This window comes from Haliotis asinina, chromosome 5 (genome assembly GCF_037392515.1).
Source record: "Haliotis asinina isolate JCU_RB_2024 chromosome 5, JCU_Hal_asi_v2, whole genome shotgun sequence".
Taxonomy (NCBI): domain Eukaryota; kingdom Metazoa; phylum Mollusca; class Gastropoda; order Lepetellida; family Haliotidae; genus Haliotis; species Haliotis asinina.
The window spans coordinates 24,471,150-24,493,243 of record NC_090284.1 but is presented as its reverse complement, the minus strand read 5'-3'; the positions used below and the strand labels follow the sequence as shown (position 1 = coordinate 24,493,243).

The window sequence follows — 22,094 nt, the reverse complement described above, 5'->3', positions numbered from 1 at the left end:
CTTTATTTTATACTCAATTTGTCATGAGCATGTTAAATTTGTTTTAGCTTCATTATTGTTTTAGAATAATAAAACAATACCTGACTTATCCTGTCACTTCATTATTTATAATTAGAGTTTCTCTTTAGTAACAGTCAACAAACTTATCATCTTCAATGTCCTTGTCTTCAGACAAAATGTCCTCCAGAAGAGCAAGAGGGTTTTTACTGTATTCATCTGAACTGCCTGAAAATATGGACAACTTCAGTTCAATGTCAGCGTCTCTTAGGAGGTGAAGAACAGTTGTCAGGCTATCGGTACTTAATTCTGATTCAGAATTTGTAGGATGTGTGCCATTTGTTGTATCACCATTTTCTACTTTTAATTTCTTCATCTGCTTTTCATTAATATCATCACCAATCTTTCTTTTAAGATTCTGAAGAATTCTGTAAGATTTTTCCCGAACATGGTTGTCATAGTCCTGTGTGCCTGATATGATGGCTTCACAAAAGCCTGTTTGGCTCAGTACAATCAGATCATCGCTCAATATGCTGCCTTTATCAAACTTTCTCTTTGTGCCACTTGGTGAAAGATCTGCAGCATAATCAGGAACATTTGAAGAATGGCACTTTATCTTCTGATCAGAGACACTTTGCCAGAAATCTAGTGTATTAGCCTTCACTTCCCAGTCAAAGTCCGCCATTGCTTGGACCATTGCTGAAAATATTTTCTTGACAACTGGCTCTGGTACACTTCTGTCAGAGTACACTGCCTGTAGGCTTGAAACAGCAGCCCTGCGAGGGAAGGCTTCACTGTCTGTCTTTATTATCTCCAATAACTTTTGAATAATGTTTGCCTGCAACAAAATGGTTCCCTATAAGATGATAAAAAAAAGGTTAATATGACAATAATGAAAACTGAAAAATCCCAACGTGGGTATTCTTGAATTCGAACGCTATCAGCATCTGAAGTTGATGCTATTGAAGATGCAATTAAATGAGGATAGTTCCACCTTGCACTGGAACTGACAATCTTAAAGCCTTATCAGGGTTTCTTAATACAATAGGGATTATGATGGAAATGTTTCATTATACAATACAGACAAACTTTAAGGATAACAACTTCATTTGTTTTGTGTGTGTCCTGTCAGGCATGAATCTGTATCAAAACATCCCCTTCACAGAATAAAAGAAGTTATCCATAAAGTTGATCTATATGGTACTTCACAACTTCTAAAATACAACTGAGAGAAGTCCTAGTACTCTTGTACTCGTACTGGCCTTATTGTATAATCACAGGAATGTACAGATTACATGTTGCTCTTGAACTGACGTACATCTATTATAATACACCAAGAAGAAACACATTTTATTGTTTCTGAAACATAATGTCATACGTTTTCAACAACATACAATCAAACAACCTCCGCCTTCTCTATTTCATTGAGGCATAGTAACAAAGTAACAAATTATAGTCATCAAATTCAGACAGTTACATAAGGAATCAATGATCACCTCTGTTTGTTTGAGCTGAGACAGGAAGGCATCACAAAGCTGAGGTGCCTTAGCAACTGCAGCAACTAGACTGATTGCGCTGGCTCGGACATAGCTGTTGCTGTCTGACACACATTGCCAGGCTGATGGGAAAATGTGGCTGGACCTCATTACATCCCCGACAACAGCAACATCTGTATTATGGGTAAAGAAAGTACAGAAATTAACTGCCATATAAGAAACGACAATATATAATGCTCCAACAAAAATGTGGTTTATCTGTTCACTTGCCAAAAGTGCAAAAAAAATTGTGTAGGGGAAACCAAAAGATGCTTCAAAACGAGTCTGAATGAACACTTTGCTGACAACACTCACAACAGAGACAAGACTGCTGCGACTCATTTCAATTCAGAAAAGCATGGCAAATCAGATCTCACCTATGAGATCATTGCACAACTCTGAGAAGACCCTGAACTTGTTAGCACTACCCAAAAGAGGAGATCCCTCGATCTTAGGTGGATATTTAGACTCCACACGTCCGCCTTGCAAGGCATCAACCACAAAATAGTTGGCTTCTTCATCTGCCATATAAGAAGCAGCTGAAACACGACAATTATAAAGAAAAATGTTGACAAAGTCACAGTCATCCTCAACAATCTGTCACTTATGATCATCTCCTTCTTACTGTGTAGGTTTGTAAGTTTGATGATGGCTTCGACAGCAGTGTCCCTGTTCTCCCACTGTGTGCTGACAAGATGTCTGTCAAGCTGGTCCACAATCAAGGGGAGGTAACTGGTCACATGTTCACTTCCACATGGTGCAGATGCCAATACAACCAGTATAGAAAATACACAGTCGAAGCCTTTTTGTTGTAACTGAAACATACATTAACCTGAAAGATGCAATGACTGAATAAACAGTTGGTTACATTCATAAACTGAAACCAGTTTACATATGACTGCCTTATGCCTACATTACTTATCAATAGTTTTTTCATGCAAAAAGAAAACCAGTTCCTTCAGCGTATCTTTCCTGAACTCTATTCACTCGGATCAAAAGAACAGGTTACTGATTGAGTGAGGATAACTTGCTCAAGTGCTATATTTGTTGCCACACCTCTCCTTATCAATGGTGTCTTCGCCCTAACCATGCTAAGCACTCAATCTGTTCATAAAAAAAAACCCCTTTGTACAAGTGATTGTCAGCTTCTATTACCCAGGTAGTGGATAGAACATTTAAACTTTTACTATGCCTGCCAAGCCTCATTGCTCTCCACTCCTGCATCTTTGTTGACCTTAATCACTACAATGGCATACTCTTCAAACTTCACAGGCAAAAATCATGTGGCAGGTTGATTAACTCCTAAAAACATTTTTTGGCATCACTCCATTCATAGATAAAACGTGCGAAGAACTGTCTCAATCTTGATTATGTCTCACAGAAAATATGCTGTGAGTCATACTAAGTCACATTTTTCATCAGTCTAAAGAAACTCTGAGATACAATGTTTTTTACCGTATTGTGAGTACATGTTTCACTTGAGACCTCCATGGTGACATCCAAAGCCTTGGTAAGCATGGCAATAGGAACAGAGCTACCTGATGGGGTTAGAAATTGATTCATGGATTATCACAACAGCAACAACATCGATGTCGGGACCATGTCAAAGATTTTCTGTTTGTAATTTGATGTCATGAAAAAACACTCCAAACCAGGCCCTGGCAAGCTTTATCACCCAACTTCAAAAGTGTCTTATTTGTTGTGTGTGTTTGTTGCTAAATGCTGCACTCAGCCATGTTTCAGTTGTATGATGTATTGCCCATAAATAGTCAAGTCTTGATGTGACATTCCAGTGACTTTAATGATCAGCCTCAAGTTCAAAACTATTATTGATGAACATTTGTGTCGGCTTGTACTAGTTTGCACTTCTAATGGCTTTACAGTACTGAACCACTGAGGTAGAAGCTGTAGGTTCAAATTGATAACCCACACAAGAAGCATTAATACTTATGATAGCAAAAACAATGAGGCCGCATAAAGGGGGTGTGTTCCAAGGAAGCTCTCTTATGAGAGAGCTGTAATGAGTGGTGATCGATAGGCCAATCGCCCACGATTATGTTTAGATGAAGTTTTTTTTCAAACTTTTTATATTGTAAAAAACAATCTTTAATCCTCGCAACGACATTAGGGCCTGTGAGCACCATTTCCAACTATTGGTGCCACACAGTTCCTTAACATACCAATACTGTGATGGATACTGTCCAGTAGATTGAGCTGCAGACGCCTATTGTCCACAACATTTTGTCTGATGTCACTGAACAGACGATCGCCCACCGACATATCCATTCTCCGGTGTGTAAGCGCCAAGATCTCCAGCATCTCCTGCAGATGTCTATCCTGGAATACAACAACTAATGATACAGTCAAACATGGCCTGCTTCCTTCACAGCAACTCACGATCATAGCAGAAGTATTGTCTTACTACTGAATCTAAAAATAGAAAAGTGTGAACATCAATCTAGGAAATGGGAAAAGGGATTTGACATGAAGATATCTGGAATATTTATAGCACATGTGTCAAAGAATTTCAAAGAATTGTCATGATGAACCAATATTCCACATCCGCACTTTGAATATTTAATTCATTGAGTTGTTATTACTTAAATACAACATGAATGCAAGGAATTAGTGATGTTGATGTTGTAAGCATTGATGATGATGGGCTATATTATAAGTCATGGAAGTCAACTGATCCTAAATACTTGCTTAAAATCTTCCCAATGCATTACAATGGGCAGACCTGGCAGAATTGCAGACACAGAAAGAAATAAAACGATTGTGCAATGTAAGCCGAGCACTGAGACCTTTCTATCTTCTTATTTACCATATTCCGACCTTTGCTTGAATTACTGGTTATACATTGTGTTTAGAAGCAGCTATTTGCATTAACGAACAATGCAGGGATGTGGTCTCAAGTTACTCTTTACCTTTGGAGCCAGAGAGTCAGTTGTGTGAAGAAGCAGTTGGATACACTGTGCCTTATTTATCATAGCTTGTCTACATGTGTGAAGCAGGCCGGTGTCCACAGACTGGGGAGAACCCCCCAGCATGATGCTGTACGGCAACAACACTACCTCCTGCAACTCCCCAGACACAGCCAGCTCTGGAAAACTACACGGCACATAAAATTCATTACAGATTTCCAGTTACTTTTTGTTTTGAAGCATAGTAATCTGCAGGTTTTTCAGTAAAATCCTACTTTCTAATGAAGATAATGATCTTCAATGAAAAAAATGGTATGAACAACAGACATGCTAGGATGGTGATAAATTATGGTCTTACTACTAAAAAGCAAGCGAAAAATGGATGAGGGTCAAGGAAATACACATTATTTTTCCTGGCTATTACAAAACGTTTCTGTCATAAAGATCAAGTTTTTTATAATGTTATTTGTTACTGCGGCATTAAGCAATTGCCCCTTTTCACTGTTCTGTACATCCAGAACATTCTGTACAAAACCAGAGTCCAGTGACTGACATTATGAACACCAAATCCAGCAGTTGGGTACTTCCGAGCCTCCACACCCTAAAAAATCTGGTAAGAATGGTCTTTAGCAACCATGCTTGTCATAAGAGGTGGGTAACAAGATTGGGCAGTCAGAATTGGCTAACATGATTGACATATCATTGTATCCCAGTTGTGTAGACTGATGCTCATGCCGTTGCTCGCTGGACTATCTGGGCAAGATTTGAACATTTCCATACTGCTGCCATATGGCTGGAATATTGCTGAGTGTGGCACTAAACAACATCTTAAATAAATGATTACAGTCCTCTTGCATTGCTGGTCAGCAGCCCCAAACTGGAACCCCAAAGGGTTCCTGATACAGACAGTTTCATAGAGCAGCATATCTAATGTCACTGTACCTTTGATGGATTTGGATGGCTAGTTTGTGATACTTGCAAACATTCCCTGGTGTTAATCCGTTACCACTGTGATCTAAGAATCTCTTCATGAAATCATCAAGCTTGCAATTCCCTCTGAAAGAAAGAAGTCATAGTGTGGACTACATAAAATGAGTAATTTATTTCAATATGGAAGGCAATTTACGAGGGAAGGGAGATAAAGAACTTGAGTGTCATGACACAAAAGTTTAGGTTAAAGTTCTCGGAAAACCTAATCGAACAGGTACAGCCATGTTTTGGTGGTTTTTAACTCACTCAATTCATATACATTTACAGATACACACAGATGTATCAATATGGAAGCAATATGATTTAAGTACCTTTCATTACATACACACAGGCATTTCAAGAGAGCCTCTCCACAAAGAGAGCTTGATCTTGATCGCCTTCCAAGACTGACACACAGCAGATTGTCCATAGCATCGCCATGACAGACCTCTTGCAGCAGGCCTTCACTTGAAATGAGAATAGATAGAAGGTTCTCAAGGTACAAAGTCAATGGCTTATCTGGGAAATCTGCTGCCTGTTGTAACTCCCTGTGAATGTCTTGAGACAAGAGGCTGCACATTGCTGCTTGGCTTTGTGATTTGTGTTCTTCTGTGTCCATCTGTGAGTGATTCTGTTTCTTTAGTAACATAATGACCAGTTTCCTAGCTGAGGAGTGTAGAAACAGACTCGTGTCTTCTTTTAGAGACTGGATGGCTTGGTCCACATAATCTGAAATACAATTTCTAAACATACTGAACTTCTGCAAGTATAGATTCGGTATTTCATGTTTAACTAGAAAGCAGAAACTAGCACAACAGAGACTGCAGGAATCAATCAACAAGATGTTGACACTTGCAACATTTAATGGATAGCATTTCCATTATCAACCAGGGGTGTGAAGACGTCATTGATCAGCCATTACATGACTGAGTTCTGTCTAGAAACACTGGCACATCATGCTTGGGAATAGGTTCTAGGTTTCCTGAAAAAAATGGAAATTACAGAAGCTTTGCAAATGATCACTTTTGAAACAATGTCACTTATTGCACAACTAATTCTGACAGCAACCAATCAGGAAACCAAAACACTCACACCAAGAAAGGGCCACACTAGGACAGAGGCTATGACAGGAGTAACCTCTGTGGGAAAAGAATGTGCTAATATTTTCATATAATATCTGTTAGAATGGTGGACCTCCATTTTCATTCCAAGAATCAAGAAACATCATGAAACCCTTTATCAGCCAATTATCAGTGTTCATAGCTGGAAGAAATTATGTGCATGCACTGCAAGTGTATGCCAGAGCCAGAAAGTGGCGACATATTACCTCAGAGCATGCTGTAAACAATCAAAAATTAGCTGAGAGAAACTTTATTCTACTTTGTTGTTTCCTTGAGGAAAATATCTTTTGGGTTACTTGTTCCCAGAACACAAAATACTTTCCATGAAGAACATGCAGGCTGAAAATATCTTGCATGAAATGTTGATTTACTTGTGTGAAACACACAGGTTCTTGCATTAACATGAATGCTGCTTTTAATTACAAAACTTACTCCTTATATCATGAGTTCTTTTTAATTTGCCAATGCTAGCCAAGCTCACAAAATACATGGAAATGTTGTCCCAAAGCCGGGAAAACAAGCATAAAGATTTTCCCAGCCATGAGTCTAGCACTACACACAGCACACAAGGCAACACACCACTCGTCTGTGACGGGTGACGTCACGTGCTAGATGACGTCATGACCTCACGACCATGCAACTTCCTCCTATCAATTCTGGCTGCTATGGAGCACATTCCCCTTAGATATCAGTATTCCTAACAGCCCAGTTTGCTATAATTTTCTCGCTCAACTAAGTCATGTACTTCGTGGAAGCTTAGGGGTGTGGGATTAATCTTAAAGCATACAATCCTCAACCCTTATTGGCATGTCACCACTTCTGTCAGGCATCCACTTGAGCTGTATGCAAGGACTGAACCCAAAGTAGTGGACCCAGTTGGGGTGATGCGTTTGAAAAGTGGCACGGAAATGGAAGCATCATTCCCAGCATCTTTGAGAACACCGTTCCTCCATTGGGAGTTCTTCATCGTCGGCAACAGGCCATTGGTCCTACTCCGACGAGGTGGCAGGTGTAGGGACCCTCAGGGCCACCTACCCACTTCCTGGGACGTTCAGGTTTGTCCCTGATGTCACTGCCCATATGTAAGTGATGTCCCTGACATTCCTGTGTCTGACTTCCCAATTATGCTTGATGTCTACCAGAGTTCCTGGGTGCCGTCTTTGACAACCACCCTAGGTCTGGAGGCAATGGCACAGATGGAGCCATTCCGGATGATCTCAAACGTCCTTCTGGGACTGATGGGATCAAAGTCAGGAGTGGTACTGGTAGGGAAATGGGTTACGGTTTGTATTATGAGGAGGCTGCATGGGTGGTTGTCACATTCATAGAGGTCATGACGTCATCTAGTGTGTGACATCACCTGCCACAGACGAGTGGTGTGTTGCCTTGAACACAGTGTGTAATGCTAGGGCCATGCCTGGGAAAAATCTTTACACTTGTTTTTCCCTGAGTTTGGGACAACATTTCCATGTATTTTGAAAGTTTGGCCAGTATGGGCACATTGAAATGAACTCATGATATTGACATATTGAAGTATTTGACAAAAACAGGAATTACTATGGAATTCCTTCTTTATAAACCTGTGCACTCTGGCACTAGAATCCAGCCTTATGGTGATAGATAACATTACAACTTCTGACAAGTTCAAGGCATGGGCGAAACAAGCCAAATTAAACCTACAAGATCCCATAAGTGTTAACAAAGAACAGTCCACTCAGCTATGTAATCATTACAGTTGTGCGTCGTTTATCCAAACACTTGTGTTTTTATTGAAATTGTCTGGATAAGCGAATTTTCGGATATCTGAACCACGGGCCATATGTACAAAGAAACATACAAAGAAACGTACAAAAAACAAACATAGTAGGCATCAGACATAATCTTTATTGATTACACAAATATCAGTGCATACATAAAATATCTCATACCCATGTCTTCTTGCGGGTCCTCATTTGATTGGATAATATCCACATGACCAAAGCAGTAAGCAATTGTCTTTTCACTCACAGCTGTCCAGACTTGCTTGATCATCTAGATTAATTAATTATAGTGACAGACAAATTGACACGCCTCAAAATCAACTCAGTGTCACCTTGCTGCTCAGAGGTCGTTAATCTTCTCACGCTTCAAAGACTGCTGACTTCTTTCATGTTACGGTACACGAGGCCCTCGGTAATTGCGTGAGTAAACATACAGGTGCTCAGCCATCCGTATATACGAGACAAAAATGGACATAATTTAGTGCTTATTATGTGAAAATGACTGTACAGTTGTGGAAACCAGATTTCCCGATAGGTGAGAAATTTTACAATGTTGTGAATTCTTTTTAAGAAAGTTTTGTTCGGAAGGCGAGTTTTCCGGATATCTGAGGTTCGGATAAATGGGGCACGACTGTATTATCATGCATGCTTAAAGAACAAAGACAATAATCAAATGAATGCTTACTGATATAAAACTTTTGAAGTATCCTTCTTACACAAGCTCCATCAATTACAACTAGCACTGCAATCAAATAACAAAATTTGTATGTGAAATTATTCCACGTTGTTTTTTATACTGAATGCTGTCATGAAGAAGATGAACAATGACAGGTTTGTTTACCTTTCTCTTCCATAAGCCATTTCCATCCATCTAACCTCCCTGCCACTTGACTCAAGCTATCAAAATAAGAAGTTCCTATGGATATGTCCTTCCACAGTCCTTTGTTGCTGATAGTCTCATACAGACATTTGAAAACAGTTGAACCCTCTTTCTGTGCCTCCTGTCCAGCAAGCTGAAGGGTAAATGTCACAATACTTGGCTCCAAAGTATCGATTTTCTCAGTTGCCTGTTCAATAAACTGACTTCCTCTTTCGCATTCTGTATCTGAAACTGAATGATGAATAACTTAATATATATCAACTGTTTGAGACAGAGAAGCATTAGAGAAGTTGTAATAGGAATGACAATTCTTCGTGGATGATAATTTGAACAACAAAGAGTTTGATCATCGATAAAGACTCGTGATTCCTATTTATATTTCTTGTCTTGCGTATCTATGTGTTAAGGTAGTTTAAGTCAAGTGGTCCCTCATTTGAACGTTTTCAAAGAACTCATCTAAATCCAGTAATTGTCTAAAAGGTTGACAAAGCAATAACACCTTATTTTCATTAATGACAACAGGGAGATATGTCAGTTACAAACGATAAAACTTGGAAAGTCTTTAAGAAGAATATTATTCAAGAAAGCATCACAACAAAGTCAATTGTTCTTACATTTTTCCTTCAAGATATCAAGAAGTCTTTGGAGGCATGTGTCGTCAGCAATGGGTTTCTGTATATCCAGGAAAAAATGAAAGACTTCTGACAATTTATGAACAAATTGATTGTTATTCATTGTGGTTTCTTGGCTTGTCACTTCTCAGTCCGTTTCAGCCGCGAAACTCAACACAGCGGTGGTTTATTCCCCAAGTTCTAATACCAGAGGGTTGCGACAGTGTCCCGCGCTGGTGAGGAGTTTGAACAGTTTTTTAGCAGGGGTAGGTAACTCTATATTCCAAGGGAGATAAACGTCAAACGATCACGTGACAAACGCCATTTGCCGGAGCTCCGAACTTGGGGCAAGTCAAGGGCAAGTTGAGACCATGGCAACTCGAGCGTCAAGGAGGTTTATCGGGACCCTTAAGGTATCTGTTGACACCTTGCAATTAAACTAAATTTGTGGGTATAGTTCATTCAGATTTCACCGCTAACGCTTTTAGGTTTCCCTTGTCTCCACCGAGAATACTGCTAATGATAAACGTGTTGTCAGCTTGTAATGTCCCCATCGAAACTTGAAGGAAGACAAGTGTCATCGTTCCTTTCTGGTAATGAAAGGGAAACATTTATGTTGATATAATGTGTGTTTTTTAAACTGCTTCATGTTCATGATACTCTTGGTCGCTGGTATCACCTTTATCAATGACAGGCTTTATTTGTAGGCATCTCTTGAGTTTTGTCCATTAGCCCCCATTGTATGTTACAAGATCAACATATATCTCAAGACAAATCTTTAGCATGCACTCACTCATGTCTCCTCCTTAGGTTAAGTTGGGGGTGGTTTAGATTTTCTGCAGTCCGTTTCACTTGGATTCTTTGATGGAAAATGTTGGTGAAAGAAATCGACAACAGATCCATGTTCACACCTCTTGCATGCCTCTTCAACTATTAGGTTTAGTTGAATTTGTGTTAGGGTAGGTTAGACCTAACTATCCTTTTATTCCCTTTCCGCTTATGAGTTTTAGGGGCGAAAATACCTTTTCAATCAAAACCCTGTAAAGCTCCTTACATTCATGCATCCTTACACAATCCATATGGTTAGTTTTAAGGTTGTGTATGTATTAGCTAATACATCCAATGCCATTTGAGTGAGTGAGTTTGGTTTTATGCTGCACTCAGCAATATTGCAGCATATTCCTTTATCATGTTTATGGCAGGGGTCTGTAAATAATCAAGTCTTAACCAGACACCAGTGATCATGAGCATGAACATTGGTCTACACATTTGGGATGTGAAGACATGTGTCAGAGAAAATGGAGCATGAGCCATGTGCACTAAGCTAAACATTCAAGTGCCTATGACTTGGTAAACAAGCACTGTATTGTGTCAGTCTCATGCAAGGTGGTATAACAGCAAGTTAACCCATGGAATCTTGAAACTTTATTCTGTTTAAAAAACTGCCAAACAATACAAATCTATAAATAGCTTCTAAACAGCAAAGCTTTTACATAGCCAGGGCCATATTACATCTTCCTTATGAACTGAATAATAGATAAACTACCTTTGACTGCTTCAGTCCATGTTTAGACAATATATAAATCAACACTTTTATGGGCGCTTCAAACCGTTGAGTTCATACCAATTACGACATTATCCAGTTGCATTAAGTTTTCCATTTTCTTGTAACTAAACCATTTGCTAACTACTGTTTACACCAACCTGATAAATGTATTAACATATAATTGATGTGAAACTGCAACACATACCAAAATCAATGAAAGCGAAGGTGACAGTCACAATAATAAACAGATATTTAGGATATTTGGATGGGTAAATTGTATTTCATACATTCATACATAATCATGAAACATTAGTGAGCATTTGAAAATGTTACTTACTCTATGTAAGGCTAAGCCATGTCTCACCTCTCGTACTTGAATAGCCTGACAGTTTTTATCTCCCTCTTGGAGAGTTTCAAAACACTAACATACTTAAAAGAAAAGAAGTGTAAGTAAGATGTGAAAAAAAGAACAGATTAGAATGGGCAACAGAACAAGCACCATTTTTTGTGAGATCCCCCTGTGTACCTATAGTAATATGTTACCCAAGCTTAGCTTAAGAGAGAAAGAATGAGATTTATCATATCTTCTATGCAACAGTGTTTGAAATAAAAAAAAGCAATCCAAAAACATGCACCTGATAAAGTGATTAAAAATGTCAAGACTGACCCCCAAAGTATATGTCATTCTTTTACTTGGCATACTTCTTGCAACTTGTCATCTTGCTAACTGCACAAATTTGTCTGATCTCCAAACACTATACCCTGTAGTACATAATCAGTTAATAATCCCCAAGTAATTAAAGTTTCAAGGTTGCTTTAACCTCATGGATACTTTTACCATAATATTAAGTGAAACAGCTTGATGACCTGATTTGGTATTTCTGTCCTGGTCCTTTTTTGTGTAAAAGTAAGAAATTATCTCTCTAATATGAATGAAACTGAAGGAAACCATGAATGTCAGTTTTTCACTATTATTACTTTCCTGTGGTACATTGTCCTTCATACCATTGTTACCTCACATCCAGGGTCGGCTCATGTCAAGCCAGGCGGCCACAGCTCAGTCTGAAGCAGGAGTCAGTCTGCCCAAGCAAGCACCAAAGGTAAGCAATCTCTCTGTGCCGGAATAGACTGAATAATGGACTTGATTGTTTGTTTGTTGTTTAATGCTACATTCAGCAGTGTTCTGGCTCTATAAAGTGGCATATGAACAATTGAGCCTGGATCAGACCAGCGACTGACATCACAAGCATTGATCGACTCAATTAAAAAACCACAGCAAATCAGGATTAAATTACTATGACTTCCCTTATCAATCACAAGTTTATAGATCAGTCCGAGCATGCTTCATTACTAATTGTATAATCATTGAAAATTGTTCACAAGAGATATTTTGCGACTCTTCTTGATGTTTATGTTATTAGTAACTGATACATTGAAATGGTGTGACCTTAAGTTCTCAAGTCTACATCATGTATGTTTTCGAACTAAAATGCCCATTTACAGCTTAATCCAGTGGGAATGTAATAATTCAATTTCAGCTGACCAAGTTGCCCAATGGTATGATAGTTGCCTCCCTTGAGAACTACTCTCCACTTTCTAGTGTGGCTGTTGTAGTGAATGCAGGATCTAGATTTGAATCCGGAGATAACCTTGGTGTGACTCATTGCCTCCGAGTTGCTGCAGGCCTGGTATGTAGACTTACTTCCCTGTTTTTTGTATCCATACTCAGCAGTGATTTGATTCAGCTTTATCATGTTCATGATCATAATCATCATAGAATGAAAGATTAGATTTTTACAGCTTCTTATTTTTCCATTAACCAAGTGGAAATCTTCTATTATAACTTCATGCCTCTTCTTAAAAAACAGATGAATTTGATCTTTTATTTTCATAACCTTGCTGTTATCTGTTTCAACAGCAAAAAAATTGGCAGCCAGTACTTTTCACAGGCGGTTTGTTTTCATAAACATTATAAAATTCCTGAAGATAAAATAGAGCCGAAGATGATAATTACAGTTAGCAAGCCTTATTACCTAACGGTGACGCACATTTCATTTCAGTCACAGGGAGTTGAACTCTTTTATGTCTGTAAACATTGTTACATACCTACAGTTTGGTGTAATTTCCTTTACAGAGCACACAAAAAGCATCACAGTTTAAAATAACTAGAAGCGTTCAACAAGTTGGAGCAAACCTACAGTAAGTCTAATCATTGTTATAGTATCGGTATATTCAGAAAATGTTTCAAGTAAAATTATGGTAATGGGATTTTAAACCATGAAGGAACTTGAAGAAACATTTCATTGATTGAAATATGAAATCAGGACCAATCCTGTTAATGTTGATAGTTAATGCCATGGCAAACATGATAAAAGAATGTTGGTTTGGGGTATTATGTCAGTTATAACATCACATTCCAGATCAGTGACATAATTGTCATTTTGTTTTCATTTCACTTTGCTGTTTGATACAATTTAGTTTTTACACTTTCTTACTTGTATTTCAGGTGCACTACTACAAGAGAGTACATGTCTTACAGTTCAGATTGCACCAGAGACAATGTGTGAGTCACATTTTCATACTACTGTGTACTTTCGTATTTTGGGTTTTGACACAACTGTCTACAGGATGTCATATGGTGTTGTGCCCTTGGATCACTATGTGTAAGGAGCCTGAGGTTCCAATCACTGATTAGGACTTGCATCAAGTTTTCAAGTTCACACATATTCACATCATTGGAAACAGTGTATGAAGTTGTAAGGACTGACTAGCATAATTCAGTACAGTCGTAATTATTGTCCATTGTCTTATTGATTACATTTGATCCATGGACTCTGTCAACTATTTTTTTGCATCATGCATAGTTCTTAGTTTACCCAAAGGAAATCCTTTATATATTTCATCTGGCAGTACAGAGTCAATAAAATGTTACATTTGAAGAAGTATTGTTATCGGATCTGTCTTATTTGTGGTATGACTAAATGTAAGAGGAATGTTTTTTATACCTTTAAGACTAAGTTGAAACAATGTTTTTATCCAGAGATGAAGTTGTGGACTTTTTACGTGAAGTCACAACCAGCCCTTCCTTTAAGCCATGGGAGTTGGCTGATCTTCAGTCCAGACTTGACTTGGATCTGGCCATTTTGGATGCCCAACCACAAGTCAGTAAGTACTGTTGTTACTAATGACAGGGAGGATGTGAGGGCTGCCGGGACTGACGTATTTAATTGTCTGTGTGATAAACATATATCATTCTGTGAAGACTGGGGTTAGAACTTATCTTCAGTAACCCATGCTTGTGGTACAAGGCGAGCAACAGAAATGGGTTGTCAGGTTCGCAGAAATCTGTTCCCATTTGCATGGAGTGGTGCGCATGGTTTTGATCACTGGTCCAGATTTCATTATTTACAGACTGCTGCCATGTAGTTGGAATATTGCTAATACAGTGTTAAAAAACAAATCAACTGCCCTAAACTATTTCACATACGCTACTCAAGGAATACTAAATATTGAAAAGTGTTTTTGTGTATACATACTGTTCAAAGTTGTCTGGTTTTTCTGATTCTTCATGTAGCAGTATTCCACCTGTAACAATATTAAAGTGGATCACTCTTAGATTGTGTTCTTGCAGAAGGCCCAAACCCCTGTGATAAAATAATTGTATGCATTTTTAAAACTGTTATAAACATAATAAAGTATGTGGAATAGTTAACTGAATGTACAATGTACAATTTCTAGAACTGTTTGAGCTGCTCCACCAGGCAGCATTCAGGAACACACTGGGACGATCCGTCTATGCCCCAGAGTTCATGGTTGGCAAGTACAGCCCAGAACAGGTTAGTATGCAGCCAGAGTGTTGGTAACATGTACACATAATAATAACAGATTTGTATCATGAGTATTTGGGGGGATATTTTTCACCAGAGAAAAAGAAGAACTCTTTTTTCATTCAGTAAAGTGTTATGTGGACAGACAAAGAACAAATTTGATTTGTGTATTTAACCTCCAAAACCACCAAAATCTCCTGTCTGGCATTGAGGACCTTATAAATGGAAATTCGTCAGTGTCGTAAATTTGGTAAAAATTGTTGCAGATCAGAAACATTGATCATGTCACCTGCAGCTATGTACATTGCAAGAAAAATCTCCAGTACATGTTACGGATGAAATGGCATGCTGCAGTATTAGTAGATGCGTGGTATTTTGTCTTCAGTTTGGTGTACTGTAATGAAATACAGAAATTTGGTATTTTTGGTTTTTTCTACCGCCATTTTATTAACCTTTTCTAAAATCGAGAAATCGAATCATTTTTTCAAAATGTATGCGTTTCTTTTCTTTTCTGCATTTTGATGCATTCGTATCCTGTATACCAAACCAAAGGCATTGTACTGCAATACGTACTGTACAGTGGTAAGAATTTACTGTTTCATCCCTGGTACATGTTTCTTAAATAACATCCAAATACCCTGAAGGTCTGGTAGTAACCAGGTTATAGTCAAAGGATGCCCCATATAAACTATTTGGAAAGTGTTATTAATTTGCCTCTTTCTTTACGCAGCTGCTTCATTACATCAAGAACTACTACACTGGCGAGAGGATGGCACTGGTCGGTGCTGGGGTTGATCATGATGTTCTCGTCAACCTAGCCAAGAAGTTCACCCCATTCAGCTCTGCTGGTGCTGCTTCAGAACCAGCTCGGTATTATGGAGGAGGTATGCTGGAAATCAAGAGTTTTTGAAATGGACAGGAGACAGTGGGGTAGCCCAATGGCTAAAGTGTTCACTGATCACGCTGAAGACCTGGGTTCGATTCCCTGTATGAATACAATCTGTGAAGCCTATTTCTGGTGCTCCTGCAGTGATGTTGCATGAATAGTGGCGTAAAACCATAGTCACTCACACGTGATGGACAGTGATGATAAATAATTTCAGTTGTTTAAAAAGGCTGAATCATGTCGCTGTATGATATATGCCTATAAACCAGTGACTTGCATAATGAGAACCCTCCCATGTAGTTTCAGTATGAATGAGCCAGGTAACCGAGTGTGACAATCAGTGTATTTTCCTCAAAAGAGAAACATTATCAAGCGGAAATAATTGAAAACCAAATGAACACAATAAATTGTGTAGGTTGTTATTAGTATACAAGCTATTTAGACCTAATGGTGAACAGCACATTAATTTTGCTGAAAGTATTGTGTATTGTAAATTTAAGATGCTTGTTTTGGTATAACAGTTAATGATACATAAGGGTTGGAGGGTGATTGGGTGGAGGGGTGATGCTTAACCTAGTGGTTAAAGCTTTCACTCGTCACGCCAAAGACACATGTTTGTTTCATCACATGCGTGAAGTCTGGTGTCCCTTGCCTTGCTATTGCCTGAATATTGTTACAAGCAGAGTAGAACCAGGCTTGCTCACTCGCTCACTCTTGATCACTCACTCGCTCTTGATCACTCATTCACTCCCTGTTACAGGGGAACTCCGTGTTGCCAACAGCAATCCTCTGACATATGCTGCAGTGGCAGTTGAAGGACCAAGGTTAGTGACTGCTCTTTAACAATCCATGAAAACAATCTTCTCTTGGGTTGTTCATGTCATTTAGTTATGTTCAACATTCCCTTTAAATGTTCTTTTGTTATCATGCTTCTCTAACAATGCTTTAGACATGATAAAATAGCATTGCAATGGACCATAGCATTACACAATGACTTGATTGTTTAGTGTTGACGCCTTTTGTGATTGTGGTCATATCAATCTTCATGTCACCTTGAATGTTTTTGATGCAAGGAAATGCACGTCTGCTGCATGGTGGGTGAAACAGTGAGCTGCTGTAGGTTAATCAGGTTTTTCCAATTTATGCTTTAAATATCATTTGACAAGACACCTCAGATATTGGGAATATGAATGATAATTTTCACTCTCTAATTTAGAGCTGTGGAGGTACATCACTTCTTTTGTATCACTTCTTCCTGTACATACTTACATGTAGAAACCGGGGCTCCGTTTCACAAAGCTCTCGTAAGGCTAAGATTTCATATCTTTTCTCTTACCATTCATGCTGTATATGCTACACTGTACGATATACGAATGCTATGAGAAAAGTTACGAGATCTTAGACTTACGAGAGCTTTGTGAAACGGGGCCCTGGGTCCTGATCGTAAAGCTACAACTGTCGTAAGTCTGTTAGGAGTTACAATCACCTTAGGGTTACTATCACTTTTGTGAACAGGGCCCATTGATTGAAGTCTGGGATGGTCACTAAGTCTGACTTAATTAACTTAGTTGCCATAGGTTACTTCAGACCAATTCTGACACCAGTTTCACAAGACGTCCTATGTCCATAGAACTTGAAGTAGAAATATAACTAATAACTATGAATGCTTATTTGTGTGAAAGCTGCCGGCCTAGAAAACAGGGAGCAAGAGGGTATGATGTCTTTATGTTCTTTTTGTTGTAGCATGATTGTAATATTGTTGTTGCATGAGAAAATTTTGACAATTACGTCTTAAATACTTGAAATGCCAACCTGTAAACTTCCTTTACATGTGACATATATAAGTTGTGTTTTTAAAGGTTAGTGGACCTGTGATGTTTTGGGTTAGAATTTTGGCCTTAGTAACCCATGCTTGTCATAAGAGGTGCCTTACGGGATCAGGTGGTCAGGCTCACTGACTTGGTTGACACATGGCAATTTGGTTCCTCATTGCTCAGATGGATGCTCATGCTGTTAATCACTGGATTGTGTAGTCCAGACTTGATTATTTACAGACCACCGCCATATGGCTGGAGTATTGCTGAGTGTGGTGTAAAACTAACCTCACTCACTATAAGCTTTGGTCTGCAATGATAAAGATGTATTGCTCCCAAGTGTAACAAGGACAGTGTGACTACAGGCATTCTTGATCACTAATTTTACCTATTACTGGGTAGCGCTTGAGAGTGTTACCATGTTAACTTGTTATCCCACTGGTATGTTTTGAATCTCTCTTTGTGCAATAAATTCTCACTTTGATATTGATTTATTGGGAAATGAGGCATAAGTCACACTAACTGCTTGCTCGCAACGCAGAGTGGGGAGCAGTGGGGTAGCCTTGTGGTTAAAGAGTTCACTCATCATGCAGACGTGTTTGATTACCCACATGGCTAGAATGTGTGAAGCCCATTCTTAGTATCCCTAGTCATAATACTGCTGGAATGTTGCAGCATAAAACCATATTCACTCATGTCAGTGTACATTTGGCGGTTTTCCATCATGAGGCAATGGAAATGTTATTGTCTAAATGTCAACTGCCCTATGAAAATCATCAGCAAGCTTTACTTTTCATAGGCAACCAATAGGATCAGTCATGCTGTATCAGAAATGACTTCAGAAGATCGATGTAATTTCTTCTGTGAAATATTCATATATTTTGTCTCTTTTTCTTTTCAAATTGCAAGATTTCATATGTTGTAATTCTGTTGTATCAGAAAGTCAAAAAGATGTGATTTTAAGTAAACATTTGAACAAAATATCAACGTTTCTTGCTTATTTCAATTCAAGGCCTTCTATATAAGTCAGCTTGTTAAGGTGATATCCAAATCTTGGCCAGTGTCAGATACATATACTGGTCATCTTCAAGGGATGGGATGGAATCAGGTCATACATTTCAGGAGTAGATCTACAGATTTCAGTCAAAATGGGGTTACAAGAAAAGCTAAATGTGTACAGATACATTCAGTATGAGTGGTTTTTGATACTTGCAGCCTTTCTGCCAAGGAGTTGCTACCTGCGGGTGTTCTTCAGAACATCATGGGCATTGGCCCATACATCAAATACAGCCCTAACACCACAGTCTCCAAACTGGGTCAGGCTGTCTCTGGTGCCTGCTCTCAACCTTTCGCTGTGAGTTCTTTGTGTCACCAATACATGTAATAACAACTTTACAAGTAACTAGGTCTGGATAAAAATTGTATCACTGTAGCTTTTGGTCAAGGAGGCTAAAACGTCCTATTAGCTATCCTACCAGTAATCTAGTCCTGCCTGTCTTGTAACCAAACTGTGGTTTTCTCAGTACAGTTTACAATGATCACCAACTCTAGACTCATTTACTGAAGATTTTACTTCTTATTGCATGTCTTCCCTTTGTATTATTACCAGTGGCTCTTTATTCTCAGCTCACTCATTGATAATATTCTCTATTTATTACTTCTGTGTGACAGGTTTCCTGCATAAATGCCAACTACACAGATGGTGGGCTTTTTGGATTCTCTGCTGTAGCTCAACCAAATGAAATTGGACAGGTATGGTTTTGGTGCATGTTAATGGGACCAATAACTTCAGGTCACACCTGTTTATTATGAAGTACTTATTGGTCACTTGATGTTTTGTGTATATTTTGGCATGCTTATTTATGGGATATTTGTCCTCCACCATAACGCTGAACGGGGGACTATGTATTCAATAGCGTCTGTCCGTCCGTACACACATACGTCCCATTTCTTGTTAACGCAATATTTCATGAACTGTAGTACCCAATTTCTTCAAATTTGGTGACAGCCTACATTTGGGTGACCTTGACCTTATTTTCTTATTCCAGGTATTGAGAGCGGCATTCAACCAGTTTGCCTCAGTCACCAAAGGAGTCACAGATCAGGAAGTAGCCAGAGCCAAGTAAGTTACTTGTATTTTGATTGGTGGAAATGTGTCTTGTATATTTCACCCATGAAGATCTGTAGTAGAATATGTCTTCAGCAACCCATGTTTGGCACAAAAGGTGACTATACTTGCCGTATGAGGTGAGTAGTCAACTTTGTTGACACATCATCAGTTCCCAGTTGTGCAGATCAGATTGATGGTCATGTTGTTGATCAGTGGATTGTCTGGTCAAGACAGCTGCCATATAGCACAAATATTGCTGAGTGGGATAAAAACCTCACTCACTGTCTTGAGTATTTCAAAATGCTGAAAAGAGTGTATGGATGACTTATGACTATTAGTTATTGCTTATTTGCCATGACCTATTTTATGAGATACCCAATAGATTCAGTTGGTAATACCTCTCGAAGATTGTATGTTGAGTTCTGTCCTTGCTGTGTGCTTATGTGTCATTCTGTGTCTAAATACGGGAGAGAATTGCTGCTCAGCAAGACATGAGGCCCCGTAAGAGGCAACAAATAGGATTGAGTGGTCAGACTCGCTGACATGGTTGGCATGTCATCATATGACAAAGGTGAAGATAGATACTCATGTTGTTGATCACTGACTGCTGCACCATAGCTGCAATATTGCTGAGTGCATGCTAGAAAACAAGCAAGCAAACAAACTATATGTGGGTAGATGGTGAAAGCAAGTTGAAAGTAACAGTGAATATTGTATGAAAGTAACCAGAAGGCAAGGATTTGGTCAGTTTTATGCCACGTGTGACATTTGCATTTGTTGAGAATGTTACAATTCAGGCTCCTCAAAGGTTACAGGACATAAATGTTTCACTGAAATTGTGATGCTAGTTAATATGAAAACCGTATGTGACAGGAACCAACTGAAGGCCAATGTATTGATGGCCATGGAAAGCCAGTCTGGAGTCATGGTGGACTTGGCTGAACAGGCTCTCGGACACCAACAAATTATCCCAGTAGAGGAGGTTGCCAGGATGATCGACTCTATTACCACAGCCGATGTAGTTAATGTGAGTATGCCATTAAAAGTGATGTAGCATTGTCGTTGTCTAGTGGTTAACTTAGGTAGCTTTGATAAATATAGTCAGTAACTCAGATTATTAATTGCAAAGACAGTATAAGATACCATTACTGAAGGGAGAAACATTACCTTCATGCTTTGGACTGAAGACGTCACAAATTTGGAAAAACTGTTTTTGATGTGGAATTAATGGAATAGTTACAAAGTGAACTGAGCATTTGTGAGAAAGATTTCTTTACCAGTGTCAAAATTGGCTTCAAGTGGGTTCCTCAATACTTGTAATAAGAGAGGATTACTGTTCTCAGTAATATTCATGAGTGCCAAGTTCAGATTCCATGTTTCACTGCATGACAGATAGGGCTGGAACAGTTTGCTTTGATTCTTTGAAAATCAAATCAAACACCTTAGTTCTGATTTCCAATAACCATTATCACTATTTTGATTCAATATTTGAAGATCTATTATTATTATTACCACACAGCCAGAATATTATTTTGACTCCACCTCGAGCTTTTTTGAGTGCTGACATGAGACAAAAGGTGCTTCGTTGACGCCTGGCTGATTATCCAGTGAGAACTGTTGTTAGTAGACATCGTAAAGTCGACTGTGAGGGTTAAATGATGTTTTTGACTTGTTTGAACAATAGGATCGAATCAAGGGTCCAGTGTTGAAAAATGAATCAAATATCCGGTCTAGGTAAATTGTTGCAGCCCTACTGACAGACCCTGAATAGACAGTTGCCACAGGAACACAACAGGTGTGATTAAAAGATTCAGTGTTTACCTTGTGTTCAACAGGTTGCCAAGAGGATGATCAATGGCAAGCCCTCCATGGCTGCAGTTGGTGATCTGTCCGGGACTCCCTACCTGGATGAGCTATACAAGTAACTCTGTGGACATTAGGACATGTGTGTTAAAGTGTATTGTGCTTGGGATCAGACATCTCGCCGAGTCCTCCATTCAGACAGTTACCAAGGGAACTGCATTGTTATTTATGGAGTCTTTGGACATTATTTCAAGACGTTCAACTGTGTAAAATAGTGAAACACAAGTGAATAAATGTTTATGAAAAGGGTG

General features: G+C 38.8%; 2 protein-coding genes across 2 annotated transcripts; one reads left to right on the top strand and one right to left on the bottom strand.

Annotated features, from left to right (window-relative positions):
* Nucleotides 1–88: 88 nt before the first annotated feature.
* Nucleotides 89–10,047, bottom strand: LOC137283181 (BRCA1-associated ATM activator 1-like). Its single transcript, XM_067814625.1, has 10 exons — nucleotides 9,801–10,047; nucleotides 9,148–9,417; nucleotides 5,758–6,154; nucleotides 5,399–5,512; nucleotides 4,460–4,643; nucleotides 3,713–3,869; nucleotides 2,988–3,070; nucleotides 2,158–2,347; nucleotides 1,494–1,666; nucleotides 89–835 (listed from the first exon to the last, which is right to left on the bottom strand). The coding sequence occupies exons 1-10, from the start codon at nucleotides 9,919–9,921 to the stop codon at nucleotides 125–127; spliced, it is 2,400 nt and encodes a 799-aa protein (XP_067670726.1). The 5' UTR covers nucleotides 9,922–10,047; the 3' UTR covers nucleotides 89–124.
* LOC137283184 (cytochrome b-c1 complex subunit 2, mitochondrial-like) lies at nucleotides 10,013–22,091 on the top strand. Its single transcript, XM_067814628.1, has 14 exons — nucleotides 10,013–10,210; nucleotides 12,369–12,443; nucleotides 12,882–13,031; nucleotides 13,478–13,542; nucleotides 13,850–13,906; nucleotides 14,384–14,508; nucleotides 15,082–15,179; nucleotides 15,901–16,054; nucleotides 16,817–16,880; nucleotides 19,086–19,224; nucleotides 19,542–19,622; nucleotides 19,919–19,992; nucleotides 20,854–21,007; nucleotides 21,816–22,091. Exons 1-14 carry the CDS (start codon nucleotides 10,169–10,171, stop codon nucleotides 21,903–21,905), a joined length of 1,368 nt encoding a protein of 455 aa, XP_067670729.1. The 5' UTR covers nucleotides 10,013–10,168; the 3' UTR covers nucleotides 21,906–22,091.
* The last annotated feature ends 3 nt before the right edge of the window (nucleotides 22,092–22,094 follow it).

Coding starts and splice junctions, on each gene's coding strand:
- LOC137283181 (XM_067814625.1), bottom strand. CDS start 9,921: ATGAATAACAATCAATTTGTTCATAAATTGTCAGAAGTCTTTCATTTT. Junction 5,513..5,757: donor CTGTGTGTATGTAATGAAAG/GTACTTAAATCA, acceptor TCTTTCTTTCAG/AGGGAATTGCAAGCTTGATG. Junction 4,644..5,398: donor GCCATCCAAATCCATCAAAG/GTACAGTGACAT, acceptor TGTGCCGTGTAG/TTTTCCAGAGCTGGCTGTGT.
- LOC137283184 (XM_067814628.1), top strand. CDS start 10,169: ATGGCAACTCGAGCGTCAAGGAGGTTTATCGGGACCCTTAAG. Junction 15,180..15,900: donor GCAAGTACAGCCCAGAACAG/GTTAGTATGCAG, acceptor TTCTTTACGCAG/CTGCTTCATTACATCAAGAA. Junction 19,623..19,918: donor AACCAAATGAAATTGGACAG/GTATGGTTTTGG, acceptor TTCTTATTCCAG/GTATTGAGAGCGGCATTCAA.